The 25,402-nt window shown below is 44.3% G+C and overlaps 1 protein-coding gene across 2 annotated transcripts in view; it reads right to left on the bottom strand.

The window, feature by feature from the left end:
* Positions 1-25,402, bottom strand: part of ASIC2 (acid sensing ion channel subunit 2) — a 1,067,153-nt gene that overhangs the window by 231,030 nt on the left and 810,721 nt on the right. For both annotated transcript variants that reach the window (XM_077252712.1, XM_077252711.1), the window contains exon 2: positions 12,610-12,760. In XM_077252712.1, coding sequence (XP_077108827.1) covers positions 12,610-12,760 — 151 coding nt within the window. The remainder of the gene's footprint in view (positions 1-12,609; positions 12,761-25,402) is intronic.

Consider the following 25,402-nt stretch of genomic DNA (forward strand, 5'->3'; position numbering starts at 1 on the left):
AGGTTCATTAAAATGTTTGATTAGGAAGTGAGCAACTTATTGTATCCTCTTCCGTATGAGATGTGTCATATCCTTTGTTAAAGAATTAGCTTATGGGGTGATTAACGGCTTTTTCTGCATGATCCGCTTTTAATAAATGTTATGAAATAGTCAATACACACATGGCTGAATATTAATAAAAAGACTTTGAGGCTGACAATTTATATACCCCAATGATTTAAAAAAAAAAAAGTAAAATTAAGTCCAAATTATAGAAATAGAGGAGACAGCTGAAAAAAAATTGTGGGTAGTGGAAATAATTTTTAATTCCTTGTGGTTGCCTTTCTCTTGTGATTCATAGTTTTGCATAGTGGTCTATATTCTACCTCTCTAATAACCCATTCTTAGGACGCAGTCAGATGGCCGTATAAATCGGAAAGAGATCGTAATGCAATGCTTGGACTGGCCGGTGGCAGCTAGATAGAAGTATATGAAGCTATCATGCTTGGGTCGAGAGAGACGCTGGCCAGTCCAAAGCAGTTCTGATCTCAGTCCAATTTATACGGACGTCTGACAGCACCTTAAGGGTAGGTGATTAATATCAGGTTGAAGGAGGTCCAACACCTTTAACCCACATGATCACCTCCAGCAGGGGCTGGATTTGAACAGCACATTAACAAATAAGGGTCACATTTAAGCTAAATTCGGCCAAACCCTGTGACAGGAGAGAGAGGGATCGGCATGTTGACATTCTAATGGACGATCCTTTTGCTCCCCCTAGAAATGATCCACTAAGCAGAAGTCAGGCTAAGGAGTCTGACTTCTGCCCTCTCAGATAACACAGGAGTGCTTGGCAGAGCCAAATGATCCTGTGTATGGAGAACTCGGGAGAGATAGCTGATGGCTGAAAAATCGTTCAATCAACAGGTATCTGATGTGTATGTGGGCCTTTGGTCTTGAAAAAAGCCTTTAACTTGCTTATGTATCTAAAAATCCCTATGGCTGCTCTTCCATATCAACGTACCGTAGTTGGGTTTCCCCCATCACCTGATGGCCACAATTGATGGGTTCAGGATATCTTAGGATATCTTTCAGCTGTCTTTATGTTGACTCATTTTCACCTACCTCTATGGTTGGTGGGTTCAGCCAATTTTATTCCAAGTGTATACCAGCATAGGGGTGTATAATCCATATGCTTACACAAAAAACAAATGTTCCTAAACACTGGTGCTCATGGAGAAACTGATGTATCAGCTGAGAGTTACACCAGCCTAAGGAAACCTCATATTGTGCACTGTGCTCCTGAATGTGCTACACTCCTGTTACAAAATCGTCTCTCAATGTCTAACATTTAAAACCGACAAAGAATGGGCATAAATTTGGAACTTGAAGGCCACATTGCCTTTCAAGGCACAAAGGTAGTTCAAATTGGGCCGTGATCACCTTCTATCACATTATCTGGGATGTTCTTAGAACATACAAGCTCTATGAGGACAGAGACCTACCACTTACTCTGTCTACCATGCCAGTGTCCTGGGCATCGTGTGACATAGTAATGTCTGATATGATGGTTCTTATTACTATATCCAACCTTCAGTCTACTATTCCCCTTCTACTGCAAACATTATAAATGACATTCCCCAGTCTCTCCATGTTTCATGTACAATTCTCTCCTCAACCGCTTCAACACTCTAATTAGCAAGATAACTTTTGCATTTTAATTACTAGTACAGGCCGCTGCCAGTGGGAATCAGCAATTCCAAATACATGATGCATGTCCCGAATGTTTTAACCCCCAAGGACAGATGGAAAGACCTTGATGTTTTTCCAGGATAGAAAGTACTCCATCCTTCATACACAACAGGTATCACCATATCCACCTCTGTTTCATGCTCCCTGGAATATACAACCATGGGGGGGTTTCTATTTCAGAGAGGGAGATGCTGAGAATGTGAGCATTGACATTTTCCAGTGCCAAACTAGCAGAAGGAGGTCCTTTAAAATAACCTTTCCGCTCTGCACACATTAAAAGGAGACCTTTCTAATCACAATATCGCCAACATGAAGCAGGTATTTTGATTGTTTGATTGTAAATTGTGCTGTCCTGCAGGAGGCTTTCCATCTCCAAATCACTGAGCAGTTCCATCATCTACCCACACATCTCGTAAGGAAGGGAGGTGAAGAATAACAGCTCAGTATTCTTTGTACAATATAATATGTACAAACCAGTAACCTGGCCTTCAACTATTATTATTGCTACACATCCTGTATTCCACAGGAGAATTGCCTTAACCTTGTGTGTATGAAACTGCGACAAATTCAACTAAACGATATTCCGGGATTTATAATCTATCTACTGGTTAGGAGGATATAATGATAAATGCTAGACGAGTAGAGTGCTGACCCCCACCAATTACCAAAATGCAGGATATTGGAACCATAGTTACTGTCAGGGCCATAGATTTTAAATAGTGTGACAGGAAGCATGCTCAAACTCTGCTCTCATGTGCCTTCTTGTTTGGGTTGAACAGAAGACTTAGGTCTCAATTCTGATGACTATTGGGGGTCCAAAATTTATGACCTATTCAGTGGATAGTTGGTAAATATTGCAAACCACAATACGACTTCAAGTATTGAAGTCGTATTGTGGTTTTCACTGAACGGGAAACCACTGGGTAAATCTGAAATGGAGAAGGACTTGGGGATTCTAGTTAATGATAAACTTACCTGGAACAGCGAGTGTCAGGCAGTGGCTGCCAAGGCAAACAGGATTATGAAGTGCATTAACCCCTTCACCCCCTGAGCTTTTTCCGTTTTTTCGTTTTCGTTTTTCGCTCCCCTCCTTCCCAGAGCCATAACTTTTTTATTTTTGTGTCAATATGGCCATGTGAGGGCTTATTTTTTGTGGGACGAGATGTACTTTTGAAAGATACAATTGGTTTCATCATGCCGTGTAACAAAAAACGGGAAAAAAATTCCAAGTGTGATGAAATTGCAAAAAAAGTGCAATCTCACACTTGTTTTTTGTTTGGCTTTTTTGCTAGGTTCACTAAATGCTAAAACTAACCTGCCATTATGATTCTCCAGGTCATTACGAGTTCATAGACACCTAACATGTCTAGGTTATTGTTTATCTAAGTGGTGAAAAAAATTTCCAAAGTTTGCTAAAAAAAAAAAAAAAAAATTGCGCGATTTTCCGATACCCATAGCGCCTTAAATTTTCGTGATCTGGGGTCACGTGAGGGCTTATTTTTTGCGTGCCAAGCTGGCATTTTTAATGATACCATTTTGGTGTAGATAAGTTCTTTTGATCGCCCGTTATTGCATTTTAATGCAATGTCGCGGCAACCAAAAAAACGTAATTTTGTCGTTTTGATTTTTTCTCGCTACGCTATTTAGCGGTCAGGTTAATCCTTTGTTTTTATTGATAGATCGGGCGATTCTGAACGCGGCGATACCAAATATGTGTATGTTTGATTTTTTTTAATTGTTTTATTTTGATTGGGGCGAAAGGGGGGTGATTTGAACTTTTATATATTTTTTATTTTTTTTATATTTTTAAACACTTTTTTTTAAATTTTTTGGCATGCTTCAATAGCCTTCATAGGAGGCTAGAAGCATGCACAACTCGATCGGCTCTGTTACATAGAGGTGAAGTACAGATCGCCTCTATGTAGCAGAAATCCAGGTGTACTTTGAGCGCCGACCACAGGGTGGCGCTCAAAGCAATCGGCCATAAACAACCATAGAGGTCTCAAGGAGACCTCTGGTTGTTATGGCAATGCACCGCTGACCCCCGATCATGTGACGGGGGTCAGCGGTGCGAGCACTTCCGTCCGCGCGGCCGGGAGTGCTAGTTAAATGCCGCTGTCAGCGCTTGACGGCGGCATTTAACTAGTTAATGGGCACGGGCAGATCGCGATTCCACTCGTGCTCATTGCGCGCACATGTCAGCTGTACAAAACAGCTGACATGTCGCGGCTTTGAGGTGGGCTCACCGCCTGAGCCCACCTCAAAGCAGGGGATCTGCCAGCTGACGTACTATTCCGTCAGCAGGCAGAAAGGGGTTAAAAGAGGTCTGGATACACATGTTGAGAGCATTATACTGCCTCTGTACAAATCCCTGGTTAGACAGCACTTGGAGTACTGTGTACAGTTTTGGGTACCAGTGCTCAGGAAGGATATAATGGAACTAGAGCGAGTACAAAGGAGGGCAACAAAATTAATAAAGGGGAAGGGGGTACTACAATACCCAGAGAGATTAGCAAAATTAGGATTATTTAGTCTAGAAAAAAGACTACTGAGGGGCGATCTAATAACCATGTATGACTATATAAGGGGACAATACAAATATCTCCCCGAAAAACTGTTTATACCAAGGAATGTGATGGTCATAAGGGGGCATTCTCTGCGTCTGGAGGATGGAAGGTTTTTCCACCAACATATCAGAGGATTCGTAACTGTTGGGGCAGTGAGAATCTGGAATTCCTTGCCTGAGGAGGTGGTGATGGCGAACTCAGTTGAGGGGTTCAAGAGAGGCCTGGATGTTTTCCCTGGAGCATAACAATATTGTGTCTTGCAGTTATTAGGTTCTTTAGAAGGACGTAGATCTGGGGATTTATTCTGATGGAATATAGGCTGAACTGGATGGACAAATGTGTTTTTTCAGCCTTGCTAACTATGTTACTATGTTACTTTGTTACCATGGGTCACCCTTAAAGAAGCCTTCCCGTTAAAGTTTTTATCCTCTTAGTATATTGCAATCATCATATTATATAGCACTGTGTACTTTCAATTCCTCATTTTTCCTTCAACCCAACTAATTCTTCTCTTGTCTATTAGGTCTATGACATCATATGAGTGAAAACTGACTAGCTGAATCCTTCTAAGCTCTATGTAACTGATAGGGGGAGGAGATGAAGAGGGGAATGACAAATGTAGCAACAAGAGACTTCCTGTTTCTCCATAGTGCAGAGAAAAGAGAATAATTAACTGGATAGAAAGGCAAAATGAGCAATTGTAAGTACATAGTCATATATCATATGATGATTGCAATATATTAAGAGGATACAACTTTTATGGGAGGAGGACTTCTTTAAGGAGGGTTCACATGACATCCTGTTCCCAGTTGGAAAGTTCCTATTGAATATGGTATTCTAACACTCTCCAAATGTTGTCACTCCCTTGAATAAGGAAAATAAAGTTGAACATATGAAATTTTGAGCTTTTTTAAACCTTTTTCTTCCATTGTTGTTGTCTTTTTTTGATGAACACAATAACGTAGTCTACTACACTATCTGATACTGACAGAAAGGAAGTTATACCCTTCAAAACTTTCATATCGTAAACTTTTTTTACATCACTCAATGGAAAGGTTATGTCAGGGGGAACTGTTGTGAATTCTGTTCTCGAGCTCCCTCCTGTGGTTATGAATGGTACTTCGGCGAGTTCTGTTCATGAACTCCCTCTGGTGGCTGTGAGTGGAGCTGCTGGTTCTGAGATTCCTTCTCCAGCTGATCTCGTTCAGGCCTTGGCTGGCTGCTCTATTTAACTCCACTCAGATCGTTACTTGATGCCAGCTGTCAATGTCCTAGTACTGGTTCAGTTCTCTTGGATCTTTCAGATGACCTGTCTATTTCAGCAAAAGCTAAGTCCCTGCTAGCCTATTTGTTACCACTGTGTTTTTGTCCAGCTTGCTATTATGATTTAATCTTGTTAGCTGGAAGCTCTGGGATGCAGAGTGGCACCACCGCGCCGTGAGTCGGTGCGGTGGTTTCTTTTGCACCCTCTGCGTGGTTTTTTGTTAGTTTTTTATGCTGACCGCAAAGATACCTTTTCTATCCTCAGTCTGTTTAGTTCAGTCTGGCCTCCTATGCTGAAACCTATTTCATTCCTGTGTTTGTGACTTCCATCTTAACTCACAGTCAATATATGTGGGGGCTGCCTATTTCTTTGGGGAATTTCTCTGAGGCAAGGTAGGCTGTATTTTCTATCTTTAGGGGTAGTTAGCTCTTAGGCTGTGAAGAGGCGTCTAGGCAGAGTCAGGAACGCTCCACGGCTATTTCTAGTTGTTGTTTATAGGATCAGGGGTTGCGGTCAGCAGAGCTCCCACTTCCCAGAGCTCGTCCTGTATTGCTAGTTTGCTCATCTGGTCATTTCTAGTGTTCCTAACCACCAGCTCAACATAACAGTACAGCTGGCCCACAAAGTGTTTATGCATCTCAATAGAGGGATAAGAGAAGTTCTGAGACCATTTTTTTTTCTCTGCAGTTTGTTTTGTATATCTTTTCCCCTTAACCTCTGGGTGGTTCAGGACACAGGTGTAGATATGGACATTCAAGGTCTGTCCTCTTGTGTGGATCAACTCACTGCAAGGGTACAAAGCATTCAAGATTATGTAGTTCAGAACCCGATGTTAGAACCCAGAATTCCAATTCCTGATTTGTTTTCTGGAAATAGATCTAAGTTCCTGAATTTCAAAAATAATTGTAGACTGTTTTTTGCTTTGAAACCCCGCTCCTCTGGTGACCCCATTCAGCAAGTAAAAATCATTATTTCTTTGCTATGTGGCGACCCTCAAGACTGGGCATTTTCCCTTGCACCAGGAGATCCTGCATTGCGTAATGTAGATGCGTTTTTTCTGGCGCTTGGATTGCTTTATGATGAACCAGATTCAGTGGATCAGGCAGAGAAAATTTAGCTGGCTTTGTGTCAGGGTCAGGATGAAGCAGAGGTATATTGTCAGTTCAGAAAATGGTCTGTGCTTACTCAGTGGAATGAGTGTGCCCTGGCGGCAATTTTCAGAAAGGGTCTTTCTGAAGCCCTTAAGGATGTTATGGTGGGATTTCCCACGCCTGCTGGTCTGAATGAGTCTATGTCCTTGGCCATTCAGATCGATCGACGCTTACGTGAGCGCAAAAATGTGCACCATTTGGCGGTGATTTCTGAGCAGAAGCCTGAGCCTATGCAATGTGATAGGACCTTGACCAGAGCTGAACGGCAAAAATACAGACGTCAGAATGGGCTGTGTTTTTACTGTGGTGACTCCACTCATGCTATCTCTGATTGTCCTAAGCGCACTAAACGGTTCGCTAGGTCTGCCACCATTGGTACGGTACAGCCAAAATTTATTTTGTCCGTTACTCTGATTTGCTCTTTGTCGTCCTATTCTGTTATGGCATTTGTGGATTCAGGCGCTGCCCTGAATTTGATGGACTTGGAGTTTGCCAGGCGCTGTGGTTTTTTCTTGGAGCCCTTGCAGTATCCTATTCCATTGAGAGGAATTGATGCTACACCTTTGGCCAAGAATAAGCCTCAGTACTGGACTCAATTGACCATGTGCATGGCTCCTGCACATCAGGAGGATATTCGCTTTTTGGTGTTGCATAATCTGCATGATGTGGTCGTTTTGGGTTTGCCATGGCTACAGGTCCATAATCCTTTATTGGATTGGAAATCAATGTCTGTATCCAGTTGGGGTTGTCAAGGGGTACATGGGGATGTCCCATTGTTGTCTATTTCGTCTTCCCATCCTTCAGAAGTCCCTGAGTTCTTGTCAGATTACCGGGATGTATTTGGTGAGCCCAAGTCCAGTGCCCTACCTCCTCATAGGGATTGCGATTGTGCTATTAATTTGATTCCTGGTAGTAAGTTTCCGAAGGGCCGACTGTTCAATTTATCTGTGCCAGAACACGCGGCAATGCGGAGTTATGTAAAGGAGTCCTTGGAGAAAGGGCATATTCGCCCGTCGTCGTCACCGTTGGGAGCAGGGTTCTTTTTTGTGGCCAAGAAGGATGGTTCTCTGAGACCTTGTATAGATTACCGCCTTCTTAATAAAATCACCGTCAAATTTCAGTACCCTTTGCCGCTACTGTCTGATTTGTTTGCTCGGATTAAGGGAGCTAGCTGGTTCACCAAGATAGATCTTCGAGGAGCGTATAATCTTGTGCGTATTAAACGGGGCGACGAATAGAAAACAGCATTTAATACGCCCGAGGGCCATTTTGAGTACTTGGTGATGCCATTCGGGCTTTCTAATGCTCCATCTGTGTTTCAGTCCTTTATGCATGACATCTTCCGAAAGTACCTGAATAGATTCATGATTGTATATTTGGATGATATTTTGGTCTTTTCGGACGATTGGGAGTCTCATGTGAAGCAGGTCAGAATGGTGTTCCAGGTCCTTCGTGCTCATTCCTTGTTTGTGAAGGGGTCTAAATGTCTCTTTGGAGTTCAGAAGGTTTCATTTTTGGGCTTCATTTTTTCCCCTTCTACTATCGAGATGGACCCTGTTAAAGTTCAGGCCATTTATGATTGACTCCGCCTACTTCTGTGAAGAGCCTTCAGAGATTTCTGGGCTTTGCTAATTTTTACCGTCGCTTCATCGCTAATTTTTCTAGTGTTGTTAAACCATTGACTGATTTAACCAAGAAAGGTGCTGATGTGGTCAATTGGTCCTCTGCGGCCGTTGAGGCTTTTCAGGAGCTAAAGCGTCATTTTTCTTCTGCTCCTGTGTTGTGTCAGCCAGATGTTTCGCTCCCGTTTCAGGTCGAGGTGGATGCTTCCGAGATTGGAGCAGGGGCTGTTTTGTCTCAAAGAGGTTCTGATGGCTCTGTGATGAAACCATGTGCTTTCTTTTCTAGAAAGTTTTCGCCTGCTGAGCGCAATTATGATGTGGGTAATCGAGAGTTGTTAGCTATGAAGTGGGCATTTGAGGAGTGGCGACATTGGCTTGAAGGAGCCAAAGATCGCGTGGTGGTCTTGACAGATCACAAGAATCTGACTTATCTCGAGTCTGCCAAGCGGTTGAATCCTAGACAGGCTCGATGGTCGCTGTTTTTCTCCCGCTTCAATTTTGTGGTTTCGTACCTTCCGGGTTCTAAGAATGTGAAGGCTGATGCCCTTTCAAGGAGTTTTGTGCCTGATTCTCCGGGAGTTCCTGAGCCGGCTGGTATTCTCAAAGAGGGGGTAATTTTGTCTGCCATCTCCCCTGATTTGCGGCGGGTGCTGCAGGAGTTTCAGGCTGATAGACCTGACCGTTGCCCAGCGGAGAAGCTGTTTGTCCCTGATAGATGGACTAGTAGAGTTATCTCTGAGGTTCATTGTTTGGTGTTGGCTGGTCATCCTGGAATCTTTGGTACCAGAGATTTGGTGGCTAGATCCTTTTGGTGGCCTTCCTTGTCACGAGATGTGCGTTCTTTTGTGCAGTCCTGTGGGACTTGTGCTCAGGCTAAGCCCTGCTGTTCTCGTGCCAGTGGGTTGCTTTTGCCCTTGCCGGTCACGAAAAGGCCCTGGACGCATATTTCCATGGATTTTATTTCAGATCTCCCTGTCTCTCAGAGGATGTCAGTTATCTGGGTGGTTTGTGATCGCTTCTCTAAGATGGTCCATTTGGTACCTTTGCCTAAATTGCCTTCCTCCTCTGATTTGGTTCCGTTGTTTTTCCAGCATGTGGTTCGTTTACATGGCATTCCGGAGAACATTGTGTCGGACAGAGGTTCCCAGTTTGTTTCAAGATTTTGGCGGTCCTTTTGTGCTAAGTTGGGCATTGATTTGTCTTTTTCTTCAGCTTTCCATCCTCAGACAAATGGCCAAACCGAACGAACCAATCAGACTTTGGAAACATATCTGAGATGCTTTGTTTCTGCTGATCAGGATGATTGGGTGTCCTTCTTGCCTTTGGCTGAGTTCGCCCTTAATAATCGGGCCAGCTCGGCCACTTTGGTTTCGCCTTTTTTCTGTAATTCTGGTTTCCACCCTCATTTTTCTTCAGGGCAGGTTGAGCCTTCGGACTGTCCTGGGGTGTATTCTGTGGTGGACAGGTTGCAGCAAATTTGGACTCATGTAGTGGGCAATTTGACATTGTCCCAGGAGAAGGCTCAACGTTTCGCTAACCGCCGTCGCTGTGTTGGTCCCCAACTTCGTGTTGGGGATTTGGTTTGGTTGTCATCTCGTTTTGTTCCTATGAAGGTTTCGTCTCCTAAGTTTAAGCCTCGTTTCATTGGTCCTTATAAGATTTCTAAAATTATTAATCCTGTGTCATTTCGTTTGGACCTTCCAGCTTCTTTCGCCATCCATAATGTGTTCCATAGGTCGTTGTTGCGGAGATATGTGGCTCCTATGGTTCCCTCCGTTGATCCTCCTGCCCCGGTGTTGGTTGAGGGGGAGTTGGAGTATGTGGTGGAGAAGATTTTGGATTCTCATATCTCGAGACGGAAACTTCAGTACCTAGTCAAGTGGAAAGGTTATGGTCAGGAGGATAATTCCTGGGTAGTTGCCTCTGATGTTCATGCTGCCGATCTTGTTCGTGCCTTTCATTTGGCTCATCCGGAGCGGCCTGGAGCCTCTGGTGAGGGTTCGGTGACCCCTCCTCAAGGGGGGGGGAACTGTTGTGAATTCTGTTCTCGAGCTCCCTCCTGTGGTTATGAATGGTACTTCGGCGAGTTCTGTTCATGAACTCCCTCTGGTGGCTGTGAGTGGAGCTGCTGGTTCTGAGATTCCTTCTCCAGCTGATCTCATTCAGGCCTTGGCTGGCTGCTCTATTTAACTCCACTCAGATCGTTACTTGATGCCAGCTGTCAATGTCCTAGTACTGGTTCAGTTCTCTTGGATCTTTCAGATGACCTGTCTATTTCAGCAAAAGCTAAGTCCCTGCTAGCTTATTTGTTACCACTGTGTTTTTGTCCAGCTTGCTATTATGATTTAATCTTGTTAGCTGGAAGCTCTGGGATGCAGAGTGGCACCACCGCGCCGTGAGTCGGTGCGGTGGTTTCTTTTGCACACTCTGCGTGGTTTTTTGTTAGTTTTTTATGCTGACCGCAAAGATACCTTTTCTATCCTCAGTCTGTTTAGTTCAGTCTGGCCTCCTATGCTGAAACCTATTTCATTCCTGTGTTTGTGACTTCCATCTTAACTCACAGTCAATATATGTGGGGGCTGCCTATTTCTTTGGGGAATTTCTCTGAGGCAAGGTAGGCTGTATTTTCTATCTTTAGGGGTAGTTAGCTCTTAGGCTGTGAAGAGGCGTCTAGGCAGAGTCAGGAACACTCCATGGCTATTTCTAGTTGTTGTTTATAGGATCAGGGGTTGCGGTCAGCAGAGCTCCCACTTCCCAGAGCTCATCCTGTATTGCTAGTTTGCTCATCTGGTCATTTCTAGTGTTCCTAACCACCAGCTCAACATAACAGGGAACATCTCACTACTATTTTCTGGCTATCTAGTTGTAAACCCCCAGATGGAGGAGTCCTCAGCAGTGAGAAGAAGGTAATTTGCACCCTGTATAACATTATTAATTTCTTGACAAGCCACATAGTCGAGTCGAAGCATTAAATACTTCTATTATAGATTCATCCGTGACTTCTGATATCCCATATTTTGTGAAGTGTAATCCGCTGTCTATAATCAGTGACTCGGGACCATTGAAAATATAACCAACTACTGCAGAGATAAATACATTGGCGTTTCCACAGAAAACACATTCCCCTGGTGACGCTTCACTAAAGAGGTAGAAATGCGTCAGGAGGGATTTGTTTATTTTTAATGAGAATCAGTACAATATTTGGGTACCACCTTTGTTAGGGAGCATGGGGCACAACAGGGATATTAGACAGCACCAATATCTTATATTTCCTGTCAACGACACCTGTGATGCGCCATGGTTCGTAACATGACTTTATCAGATTTGGGTGAGATCTAACCTGTTTATTATGAGCACAGACATTATTGGGCACTTCATGTGTCATCTTGACTTGCTACCTACAGCTATGGCCTATATATTTTTAACCTGTGTGCATTTGGGCTAATACCTCTACTTCAATGTATATTTAATTAAAAAGTAATATTTTATTGAATTCTCTCTCTGCTGAAAGTAAACATAATGGCTACCTTCAAGCAGTGGTCTTTTGGATAACTTGGAACCACCAAACCTTTAACCATTTGAACTTCATCTTGAGAATGCTTTGCCGTTTTCTCTCTATATTATTAATTATTATTGTTATCTAACATTGTGATGTCACTTATAAACATATGAACGGTATCTTCTTCTGTTATATGTGTCTCTATCACCGTTCTGTCTTCATTTCTTAGGTCTCATTCAGACGTCCAATACAAGAAAATAGGATCAATTCATCTGATCAGAGTGTGGCATGAGTGTCATCCGATTTTCTCGTATATGGAGAAATTTAAAAAAACAAAGAAAGCATATTTTCCACCTTCTCCATTCTGACAGTCCATGAAAATTGAACTCCACATGGATGTAATCCGAGTGCAGTCTGATTTAATCACGGACCCAAACTCTCGGATCAAAATCGGACATGTCTCCGATATTTTCCACTGACCACTCGGTCTGAGGAAAAAGTCAGACATGTGAATGGCCCCATAGCCTATCATAGGTAAGACTTCTGTCTGTGAAAATCACGGATAGCACTCGTACGCAAAAATCGGACATCTGAATGAGGTCTTACATGGTCCAATCCAATAATACATGCCTAATATTGTATCCGTTACATATCAGACTACTTGTACTATTTAATTGGAATATGTTTAGGTATTTAGGTATATTTTTTCTCCTGCTTCATTTTGTATCCTAGAAGAAGTATGATGAAAGACATAAATGTATTTGCAAGTACATACCGGTCTCTCCCCAGATAGGAAGATACTCGTCTTGCTGGATGTCCAGCATGATTTCTAGACCATTTCCAGTCCCTCCTTTTACAGTGGTCAGCAAAGGACGACCTTCGTGTCCAGAATTAAACATGTAACATTTACCATATCTTGTGAAAACCTAGAAGAAAGAAGCATAGAAGGAGTGCGTTAATAATTCATTGAAAAACAATATTTAATCTATCATCCTTATAAAAGATTGAGAGTCGTGTAGCCTGCTGTATGACGGACTGACCTCTATGTCTCCCACTGTGAGGCCGATCTAGATTTCATCTCATTCTGTATCTTCCTAACAGGTTGCACATTGCGACGGTCTCCCCATGGAGCTAACAGTCTAATATTCTTGCCCCAATAAGCCAATTACTCTACAAATAGTTTTGCAAGGTCAATGATTATTGCTTTCTACAGTAAGTGTTTGGACACAACCATGTCTCTGGATATATATTTCATGCAAATAATTTACTAAAGCTCTAAAGTTCATATCTAGATTGTTATTCAGTTTTAGTGTAGTAGGTGAAGGCACAAACTTTGTTGACCTAAGGACCATATTGTTAGATTATACCCACTGACTTATTTTAGCCTGGGGCTTCACACAGACTTCTGTGTATATCCCCAGACTTCTTTAGCCTGGGGCGACACACAGAATTTCCAATTTTAATATAGAGTGACGGATGCAATTCAGAAAAGTGTTCTGAAAACTAAACAACTCCCAGTATTTCCCTGGACTGCATATGACTATCATTAGTTAAAATCTTGCTGTGTGTATAATCAGCCTCGGAGAAAGAAGGATCTATATTAGCTAGAGATGAGCAAATTGAGTCAATGAAAATCTAATTTGTGTTGAATTTTGGGAAATTCGCATATCCCAGTGGTTTAGAATAATTTGCAGTTCGATTTGCGCGAATCGTAGAAAAAATGCCTGCTGCCATTTTACAATTTGCAAAAGATTGCATGAGCCACAGGTTGACAATAATTTAATGGCAACTCCAGCTCACTGTTTGTATGGCCTCAGCCCATTTGGAGATAGGACACTGGCTCTTCCACAGCCAAGAAATATAAATCGAAAGGAAAGGAGTCTAGCTCAACAAACAAGTTCTTCTTTATTCAGGTAAAATTCATGCAAAGAACATCTGGACCAGATATCCCTTGCATGAATTTTATTTGAATAAAGAAGAATGTGTTCATTAAGCTACACTCCTTTCCTTTCTATTAACAGGTTGATAATGCTTTCCAGCTATCACATCACAAGGTATAGGGCAACCAATCAGGACTATTTTAGCCTGTATAAAAGCTAAAGCAGGGAATTGACCAGACATTTCAGGATTATTTCACATAGTGAGAGGACTTGAGAGTACACAGCTCTGCAAAAAGAAAGCCCTGAAACATTGGATAAATACTGGATAAATAGATGGGAATATGTTGTACAACCAAAGCACTGGTAAGGTGAGAATATTGTCTCTGTATATTGCATTGAATTTTCATGGTATGCATTGACCTTTCCCCAGCTCTCCCTGGCTCCTGAATGTCTCTGTATATTGCATTGAATTTTCATGGTATGCATTGACCTTTCCCCAGCTCTCCCTGGCTCCTGAATGTCTCTGTATATTGCATTGAATTTTCATGGTATGCATTGACCTTTCCCCAGCTCTCCCTGGCTCCTGAATGTCTCTGTATATTGCATTGAATTTTCTATGCCTTCCCTGGATCTGAGTGTCTTGGTGCAGCACATATAATCCTTTTTAGTATGCTTTCTTACCTATCAGCCTGTTTCCATGACCTGTTCCATATATCTCATTGTGTTATTCTGGCATCTCTGAGTGGTCAGTCTAACCCCTCCCTCTCTTTATGGCCTCTGCTTAACTCACTACATCTGGTCTCCCATACCCAGCCACCTCCTCATTCACACCTGAATGCCCTTAACTGGGGATATATTCACATGCAGGCGTCTGCTACAGACGCAGTCTGCTGCATTTCATCTTTTATCTTCCATCTTTTAAATTACATCTTTTTAATTATGAATTTGAATTAGACTGAATTGGACTGGAATTGACTGGAAGGTAACAGAACACCAACCTCTACAATGTTTCGGTTTCTTTTCTCATTCACCCCCATACTACTTTCCTTCTTACAATCTCCTGCAATCTCTCCACCTTGTAAGGAACTAGTCATTTCTTCCTCCATCCTCCCCAGCCATCTCACCTTATCCTCAGAACTGTTCCTCCACATACAATCCTTTTTCTCCAGACACACACGGCCACATCATGTCCTATCCAGCTCCCACCTTCTAACGCTCTGTCTGCTACTCCTCATTGCTGGTGATGTATCCCCAAATCCCGGCCCACCTCAACACATCCCCACGCTCATTTCTAACCCCCTACCTCGATCCTCCGCACATTTTCCCAACCATGACAACCTCATACCCATTCATCCAGCCCCCACTCCCCCGGTCCCCCTACCTGGAGCACTATGGAACGCACGCTCCATCTGCAACAAACTGCCATTTATCCATGACCTCTTCATCACCAACAAACTCTCCTTCCTTGGCATCACGGAAACCTGGCTCACCCCCTCTGACTCAGCCTCTCCAGCTGCGCTTTCCTACGGCGGTCTCCACCTCTCTCACACCTCTCGCTCCACCAACAAACGTGGTGGAGGAGTTGGCTTGCTCCTGTCCGACACCTGCTCCTTCACTCCAATCCCGCTACCACCCTCCGCTACTCTTCCCTCATTCGAGGTGCACTCCATCCGCATCTATTCCCCCTCCAACCTCCAGCTGGCTGTCATCTACCGCCCCCCAGAACTAGCCATCTCCACCTTTCTCGACCACTTCACCACATGGCTACTTCATTTCCTCTCTGTTGACATCCCCACTATCATCATGGGTGATTTCAACATCCCGATTGACACTTCCACCTCAGCTGCCTCTAAACTTTTATCACTGACTGCCTCCATTGGCCTCACTCAATGGTCCTCTGAGGCCACTCACAAAGATGGCCACACGCTGGACCTCGTCTTCACCCGCCTCTGCTCCCTTACTAATCTCACTAACTCACCCCTCCCCCTGTCTGACCACAACCTACTGACATTCTCTTCCCTCTCCTCTCCTAGTGTGCAACCCCCACTCCACGAACTCCCTCGCAGAAATCTCAAACATCTCAACTTACAATCAATCTCTGAGTCCCTTCTCCCTCTTACCGACATAGCCTCCCTTCATGACACAAATGCTGCTGCTGCTTTTTATAATGCCACAATAACAGCAACACTCAATTCGGCCGCCCCGCTCATGCATAGCAAAACTCGTACAGTCAACAGGCAGCCCTGGCTGACCAGCCTGACTAAAGAACTGAGACGGGCTTCCAGGATCGCTGAGCGAAGATGGAAGCGATCCCGCTCTGCTGACCACTTCACCGCATACAAGCAGTCCCTCGCCAGCTTCAAGTCCGCGCTCACTGCCGCAAAACAAACTTACTTCTCATCTCTCATATCCTCCCTGTCTCACAACCCTAAACAGCTTTTCAACACTTTCAATTCTCTACTCCGTCCCCCTGCACCCCCTCCCTCCCCTCTCATTTCTGCTGAAGACTTTGCCTCTTTCTTTAAACAGAAGATCGTTACGATCAGAGAAAGCTTTGGCCCACAGCGCCCACTGCCCCTCTTAGCTGCTCACCCCTGCTCCTCCAAAACCAGCTTCTCCACCATGACAGAAGATCAGCTCTCCACCCTCCTGTCGAGATCACACCTCACCACCTGCACGCTCGACCCGCTCCCATCTCACCTCATCCCTAACCTTTCCACGGTCTTCATCCCAACCCTAACGCACCTCTTCAACCTCTCACTCACAACAGGTGTCTTCCCCTCATCCTTCAAACATGCCAAGATCACACCCATCCTCAAAAAGCCCTCCCTCGACCCATCCTCTGTGTCTAGCTATCGCCCGATATCTCTTCTTCCTTATGCCTCCAAATTGCTGGAGCAACACATCCATCTTGAACTGTCCTCCCACCTCTCCTCCTGCTCCCTCTTTGATCGATTACAATCTGGCTTCCGTTCCCATCACTCAACTGAAACTGCCCTAACTAAAGTCACCAATGACCTACTAACTGCCAGGAACAAGCGACACTACTCTGTCCTCCTTCTCCTGGACCTGTCTTCTGCCTTTGACACTGTGGACCACTCCCTTCTGCTACAAATCCTCTCATCTCTTGGCATCACAGACTTGGCCCTTTTCTGGATCTCATCATATCTGACAGATCGGACATTCAGTGTCTCCCTCCGCCACACCACCTCCTCACCTCACCCCTTGTCAGTCGGTGTTCCTCAAGGCTCTGTTCTAGGACCCCTACTCTTCTCCATCTACACCTTCGGTCTGGGACAGCTCATAGAATCCCACGGTATGCAGTACCACCTCTATGCTGATGACACGCAGATCTACCTATCCGGACCTGACCTCACCTCCTTACTTACCAAAATCCCGCACTGTCTGTCTGCTATTTCAGCCTTCTTTTCTGCTCGCTTTCTACAACTGAACATGGACAAAACAGAATTCATCATCTTTCCCCCATCTCACTCTACCCCTCCACCAGACCTGTTGTGAATTTGGATTCTGGGCTCCCCCGGTGGCTACTGGTGGAATTGAACTGGTGTCTTCATCTTCTCTGTTCACCTGTTCCCATCAAGATGTGGGAGTCGCTATATAACCTTGCTGCTCTGTTAGTTGCTTGCCGGTCAACAATGTTATCAGAAGCCTCTCTGTGCTTGTTCCTGCTCCTAGACAACTACTAGATAAGTTGGACTCTTGTCCATGTTTGTTTTTGCATTTTTTTTCCAGTTCACAGCTGTAGTTTCGTTACTGTGTCTGGAAAGCTCTTGTGAACAGGAATTGCCACTCTGGTGTTATGAGTTAATGCCAGAGTTTTAAAGTAATTTCTGGATGGTGTTTTGATAGGGTTTTCAGCTGACCATGAAAGTGTCCTTTCTGTCTTCTGCTATGTAGTAAGTGGACCTCAAATTTGCTAAACCTATTTTCATACTACGTTTGTTATTTCATCTTAATTCACCGCCAATACATGTGGGGGGCCTCTGTCTCCTTTCGGGGTATTTCTCTAGAGGTGAGCTAGGACTAATATTTTCCTCTGCTAGCATTATTTAGTCCTCCGGCTGGTGCTGGGCATCTAGAATACGTAGGCATGCTACCCGGCCACTGCTAGTTGTGCGTTAGGTTTAGTTCATGGTCAGCTCAGTTCCCATCTTCCAAGAGCTTGTTCCTATATATGCTGATGCTATGTTCTCTTGCCATTGAGAACATGACAGTTTGACCGGCCACTAAAGGGTTAAAATCCTTGGCTGAGAAAGGAGAGAAATAAGAAGTCTGCTGAGATTTTTTATTTTTTTTTTCTCCTTCTAATCTTTGAATGGCTCTGTGTCCACCTGTTTGTAATGGATCTTCAGAGTGTAACTGCAGGTTTGAATAATCTCGCCACGAAGGTACAAAATTTGCAAGACTTTGTTTGTCATGCACCTGTATCTGAGCCGAGAATTCCTTTGCCGGAATTTTTCTCGGGGAATAGATCTGGGTTTCAGAATTTTCGAAATAATTGCAAATTATTTTTGTCCCTGAAATTTCGCTCTGCCGGAGACCCTGCACAGCAGGTCAGGATTGTGATTTCCTTGCTCCGGGGCGACCCTCAAGACTGGGCTTTTTCATTGACACCAGGGGATCCTGCGTTGCTCAATGTGGATGCGTTTTTTCTGGCCTTGGGGTTGCTTTATGACGAACCTCATTTGGAGCTTCAGGCAGAAAAAACTTTGATGTCCCTATCTCAGGGGCAAGATGAAGCGGAAATTTACTGCCAAAGATTCCGTAAATGGTCTGTGCTTACTCAGTGGAATGAGTGCGCCCTGGCGGCGACTTTCAGAGAGGGTCTCTCTGATGCCATTAAGGATGTTATGGTGGGGTTCCCTGTGCCTGCGGGTCTGAATGAGTCCATGACAATGGCTATTCAGATCGATAGGCGTTTGCGGGAGCGCAAACCAGTGCACCATCTGGCGGTGTCCACTGAGAAGTCGCCAGAGAGTATGCAGTGTGATAGAATTCTGTCCCGAAGCGAGCGGCAGAATTTTAGACGGAAAAATGGGTTGTGTTTCTATTGTGGTGATTCTACTCATGTTATATCAGCATGCTCTAAGCGCACTAAAAAGCTTGATAAATCTGTTTCCATTTGCACCTTACCGTCTAAGTTTATTCTATCTGTGACCCTGATTTGCTCTTTGTCATCTATTACCACGGACGCCTATGTCGACTCTGGCGCCGCTTTGAGTCTTATGGATTGGTCCTTTGCCAAACGCTGTGGGTATGATTTAGAGCCTTTGGAGACTCCTATTCCTCTGAAGGGGATTGACTCCACCCCATTGGCTAATAATAAACCACAATACTGGACACAAGTAACTATGCGTATTAATCCGGATCACCAGGAGATTATTCGCTTTCTGGTGCTGTATAATCTACATGATGATTTGGTGCTAGGATTGCCTTGGCTGCAATCTCACAACCCAGTCCTCGACTGGAGAGCTATGTCTGTGTTGAGCTGGGGATGTAAGGGGGCTCATGGGGATGTACCTGTGGTTTCCATTTCATCATCTATTCCCTCTGAAATTCCTGAGTTCCTGTCTGACTATCGTGACGTCTTTGAAGAATCCAAGCTTGGTTCGTTACCTCCGCACCGAGAGTGCGATTGTGCCATAGATTTAATCCCGGGTAGTAAATACCCAAAGGGTCGTTTGTTTAATCTGTCTGTGCCTGAACATGCTGCTATGCGAGAATATATAAAGGAGTCCTTGGAAAAGGGACATATTCGTCCATCGTCATCTCCCTTAGGAGCCGGTTTTTTCTTTGTGTCAAAAAAAGACGGCTCTTTGAGACCATGTATCGATTATCGGCTTTTGAACAAAATCACTGTTAAATATCAATACCCATTGCCGTTGCTGACTGATTTGTTTGCTCGCATAAAGGGGGCCAAGTGGTTCTCTAAGATTGACCTTCGTGGGGCGTATAATTTGGTGCGAATCAGGCAGGGGGATGAGTGGAAAACCGCATTTAATACGCCCGAGGGCCACTTTGAGTATTTAGTGATGCCTTTTGGTCTTTCAAATGCTCCGTCAGTTTTCCAGTCCTTTATGCATGATATTTTTCGCGATTATTTGGATAAATTTATGATTGTGTATCTGGATGATATTCTGATTTTTTCGGATGACTGGGACTCTCATGTCCAGCAAGTCAGGAGGGTTTTCCAGGTTTTGCGGTCTAATTCTTTGTGTGTGAAGGGTTCTAAGTGTGTTTTTGGGGTACAGAGGATTTCCTTTTTGGGATATATTTTTTCTCCCTCTTCCATTGAAATGGATCCTGTCAAGGTTCAAGCTATTTGTGATTGGACGCAGCCCTCTTCTCTTAAGAGTCTTCAGAAATTTTTGGGCTTTGCTAACTTTTATCGTCGATTTATTGCTGGTTTTTCGGATATTGCTAAGCCATTGACCGATTTGACTAAGAAGGGTGCTGATGTTGCTGATTGGTCCCCTGACGCTGTGGAGGCCTTTCGGGAGCTTAAGCGCCGTTTTTCCTCTGCCCCTGTGTTGCGTCAGCCTGATGTTGCTCTACCTTTTCAGGTTGAGGTCGACGCTTCTGAGATCGGAGCTGGGGCAGTGTTGTCGCAGAAAAGTTCTGACTGCTCCGTGATGAGGCCTTGTGCCTTCTTTTCCCGTAAATTTTCGCCCGCTGAGCGGAATTATGATGTTGGGAATCGGGAGCTTTTGGCCATGAAGTGGGCTTTTGAGGAGTGGCGCCATTGGCTTGAGGGGGCCAGACATCAGGTGGTGGTATTGACTGACCACAAAAATTTGATTTATCTTGAGACCGCCAGGCGCCTGAATCCTAGACAGGCGCGCTGGTCATTATTTTTCTCTCGGTTTAATTTTGTGGTGTCATACCTACCGGGTTCTAAGAATGTTAAGGCGGATGCCCTTTCTAGGAGTTTTGAGCCTGACTCGCATGGTAACTCTGAGCCCACAGGTATCCTTAAGGATGGAGTGGTATTGTCAGCCGTTTCTCCAGACCTGCGGCGGGCCTTGCAGGAGTTTCAGGCGGATAGACCAGATCGTTGCCCACCTGATAAACTGTTTGTTCCTGATGATTGGACCAGTAGAGTCATCTCTGAGGTTCATTCTTCTGCGTTGGCAGGTCATCCTGGCATTTTTGGTACCAGGGATTTGGTGGCAAGGTCCTTCTGGTGGCCTTCCCTGTCACGAGATGTGCGAGGCTTTGTGCAGTCTTGTGACGTTTGTGCTCGGGCCAAGCCTTGTTGTTCTCGGGCTAGTGGATTATTGTTGCCCTTGCCTATTCCTAAGAGGCCTTGGACGCACATCTCGATGGATTTTATTTCAGATCTGCCTGTTTCTCAGAAGATGTCTGTCATCTGGGTGGTGTGTGACCGTTTCTCTAAGATGGTCCATTTGGTTCCTCTGCCCAAGTTGCCTTCTTCTTCCGAGTTGGTTCCTCTGTTTTTTCAAAATGTTGTTCGTTTGCATGGTATTCCTGAGAATATCATTTCTGACAGAGGGACCCAATTCGTGTCTAGATTTTGGCGGGCATTCTGTGCTAGGATGGGCATAGATTTATCTTTTTCGTCCGCTTTCCATCCTCAGACGAATGGCCAGACCGAGCGGACTAATCAGACCCTGGAGACATATCTGAGGTGTTTTGTGTCTGCTGACCAGGATGATTGGGTTGCTTTTTTGCCATTGGCAGAGTTCGCTCTCAATAATCGGGCCAGCTCTGCCACTTTGGTGTCCCCGTTTTTCTGTAATTCGGGGTTTCATCCTCGATTTTCCTCTGGTCAGGTGGAATCTTCGGATTGTCCTGGAGTGGATGCTGTGGTGGAGAGATTGCATCAGATCTGGGGGCAGGTGGTGGACAATTTGAGGTTGTCCCAGGAGAAGACTCAGCTTTTTGCCAACCGCCACCGTCGTGTTGGTCCTCGGCTTTGTGTTGGGGATTTGGTGTGGTTGTCTTCTCGTTTTGTCCCTATGAGGGTCTCTTCTCCTAAGTTTAAGCCTCGGTTCATCGGCCCGTATAAGATATTGGAGATTCTTAACCCTGTTTCCTTCCGTTTGGACCTCCCTGCATCCTTTTCTATTCATAACGTTTTTCATCGGTCATTATTGCGCAGGTATGAGGTACCGGTTGTGCCTTCCGTTGAGCCTCCTGCTCCGGTGTTGGTTGAGGGTGAGTTGGAGTACGTTGTGGAGAAAATCTTAGACTCTCGTGTTTCCAGACGGAGACTCCAGTATCTGGTCAAGTGGAAGGGATACGGCCAGGAGGATAATTCTTGGGTGAATGCATCTGATGTTCATGCCTCTGATTTGGTTCGTGCCTTTCATAGGGCCCATCCTGATCGCCCTGGTGGTTCTGGTGAGGGTTCGGTGCCCCCTCCTTGAGGGGGGGGTACTGTTGTGAATTTGGATTCTGGGCTCCCCCGGTGGCTACTGGTGGAATTGAACTGGTGTCTTCATCTTCTCTGTTCACCTGTTCCCATCAAGATGTGGGAGTCGCTATATAACCTTGCTGCTCTGTTAGTTGCTTGCCGGTCAACAATGTTATCAGAAGCCTCTCTGTGCTTGTTCCTGCTCCTAGACAACTACTAGATAAGTTGGACTCTTGTCCATGTTTGTTTTTGCATTTTTTTTCCAGTTCACAGCTGTAGTTTCGTTACTGTGTCTGGAAAGCTCTTGTGAACAGGAATTGCCACTCTGGTGTTATGAGTTAATGCCAGAGTTTTAAAGTAATTTCTGGATGGTGTTTTGATAGGGTTTTCAGCTGACCATGAAAGTGTCCTTTCTGTCTTCTGCTATGTAGTAAGTGGACCTCAAATTTGCTAAACCTATTTTCATACTACGTTTGTTATTTCATCTTAATTCACCGCCAATACATGTGGGGGGCCTCTGTCTCCTTTCGGGGTATTTCTCTAGAGGTGAGCTAGGACTAATATTTTCCTCTGCTAGCATTATTTAGTCCTCCGGCTGGTGCTGGGCATCTAGAATACGTAGGCATGCTACCCGGCCACTGCTAGTTGTGCGTTAGGTTTAGTTCATGGTCAGCTCAGTTCCCATCTTCCAAGAGCTTGTTCCTATATATGCTGATGCTATGTTCTCTTGCCATTGAGAACATGACACAGACCTATCCATCAATGTCAACGGCTGCTCACTTTCCCCAGTCCCACACGCCCGGTGCCTCGGGGTGATCCTCGACTCTGCCCTCTCTTTCAAGCCACATATCCAAGCCCTTGCCTCCTCCTGCCGCCTCAAACTCAAAAACATTTCCCGGATCCGCGCATTCCTTGACCATGACACCACAAAAACACTAGTGCATGCCCTTATCATCTCCCGCCTCGACTACTGCAACCTCCTACTCTCTGGACTCCCCTCTAGCACTCTGGCACCACTCCAATCCATCCTACACTCTGCTGCTCGACTAATCTACCTGTCTCCCCGCTATTCCCCAGCCTCTCCCCTATGCCAAGCCCTTCACTGGCTTCCTATTGCCCAGAGACTCCAGTTCAAAACCCTCACAATGACCTACAAAGCCATCCACAACCTATCTCCTCCATACATCTGTGACATGATCAACCGGTACCTACCAACACGCAACCTCCGATCCTCTCAAGACCTCCTTCTCTACTCCCCTCTCATCTCTTCTTCCCACAACCGCATCCAAGACTTCTCCCGTGCTTCACCCATACTCTGGAACTCTCCACCCCAGCACATCAGACTCTCGCCTACCATAGAAACTTTCAAAAAGAACCTGAAGACACCTCTTCCGACAAGCCTACAGCCTGCAGTGATCCTGAACCTACTGAACCGCCGCACAACCAGCTCTGCCCTCTCCTAGTGTATCATCACCCATCCCCTGCAGATTGTGAGCCCTCGCGGGCAGGGTCCTCCCTCCTTATGTACCCGTGTGCCTTGTTTTTTGCTCATGTTTAATGTATTTGTCTATATTTGCCCCGTATTTCACATGTAAAGCGCCATGGAATAAATGGCGCTATAAAAATGAATAATAATAATAATAATAATAATAATAATATTAGTCTGCAAATTAAACAAATATTTAATAGAAAGAGGGTGAGCGATAGGAGAGATGCAAGCCGCAGTGACAGACTGATCAGTGACATGATGTAAATGCCATTAGTCCTTCTGTATTTGAATAACAATGGTATATTTTCATTCATTCTTAATATCCTAGAAAGCAGCATAAAGCCAGCACAATATTTTTTTTTTACACAATTTGTTTTTTAAATCAGGGTCAGTTAGAGACGGTGTGCTTGCTTGTCACAAGTGACTGTATTGAGTTTTTGCATTTCTTAAACAATCCTTTTTGTGAAGGGGAAATAATTGATTTTTCAAAGTAAAAAAGAAAATTCCTCAACACTTAAAAATTTAAATGTCTAATTCTACCTCAAAAAGTGTACAATGTTACTCTCTGAAGAACATATTTAAGCCCTTTCACTGCAATGGATATTACAATGATTTTTGGAAGTGAGAAAAAAAATTCTAGGTTTAGTTCTAACCAAAGGTGAGATCTACGTGTGAGAAGTCATTAAAAGGAATGTGTTATTAGAAAATTACTTATGGTTTAGATCATATTTTGCTAATATATATATATATATATATATATATATATATATATATATATATATATATATACAGGTCCTTCTCAAAAAATTAGCATATAGTGTTAAATTTCATTATTTACCATAATGTAATGATTACAATTAAACTTTCATATATTATAGATTCATTATCCACCAACTGAAATTTGTCAGGTCTTTTATTGTTTTAATACTGATGATTTTGGCCTACAACTCCTGATAACCCAAAAAACCTGTCTCAATAAATTAGCATATCAAGAAAAGGTTCTCTAAATGACCTATTACCCTAATCTTCTGAATCAACTAATTAACTCTAAACACATGCAAAAGATACCTGAGGCTTTTAAAAACTCCCTGCCTGGTTCATTACTCAAAACCCCCATCATGGGTAAGACTAGCGACCTGACAGATGTCAAGAAGGCCATCATTGACACCCTCAAGCAAGAGGGTAAGACCCAGAAAGAAATTTCTCAACAAATAGGCTGTTCCCAGAGTGCTGTATCAAGGCACCTCAATGGTAAGTCTGTTGGAAGGAAACAATGTGGCAGAAAACGCTGTACAACGAGAAGAGGTGACCGGACCCTGAGGAAGATTGTGGAGAAGGACCGATTCCAGACCTTGGGGAACCTGAGGAAGCAGTGGACTGAGTCTGGTGTGGAAAGGCGTGTGCAGGAAATGGGCTACAGGTGCCGCATTCCCCAGGTAAAGCCACTTTTGAACCATAAACAGCGGCAGAAGCGCCTGACCTGGGCTACAGAGAAGCAGCACTGGACTGTTGCTAAGTGGTCCCAAGTACTTTTTTCTGATGAAAGCAAATTTTGCATGTCATTCGGAAATCAAGGTGCCAGAGTCTGGAGGAAGACTGGGGAGAAGGAAATGCCAAAATGCCTGAAGTCCAGTGTCAAGTACCCACAGTCAGTGATGGTGTGGGGTGCCATGTCAGCTGCTGGTGTTGGTCCACTGTGTTTCATCAAGGGCAGGGTCAATGCAGCTAGCTATCAGGAGATTTTGGAGCACTTCATGCTTCCATCGGCTGAAATGCTTTATGGAGATGAAGATTTCATTTT

The sequence above is a fragment of the Ranitomeya variabilis genome, chromosome 4 (assembly GCF_051348905.1).
Source record: "Ranitomeya variabilis isolate aRanVar5 chromosome 4, aRanVar5.hap1, whole genome shotgun sequence".
NCBI classification, from domain to species: Eukaryota; Metazoa; Chordata; class Amphibia; order Anura; family Dendrobatidae; genus Ranitomeya; species Ranitomeya variabilis.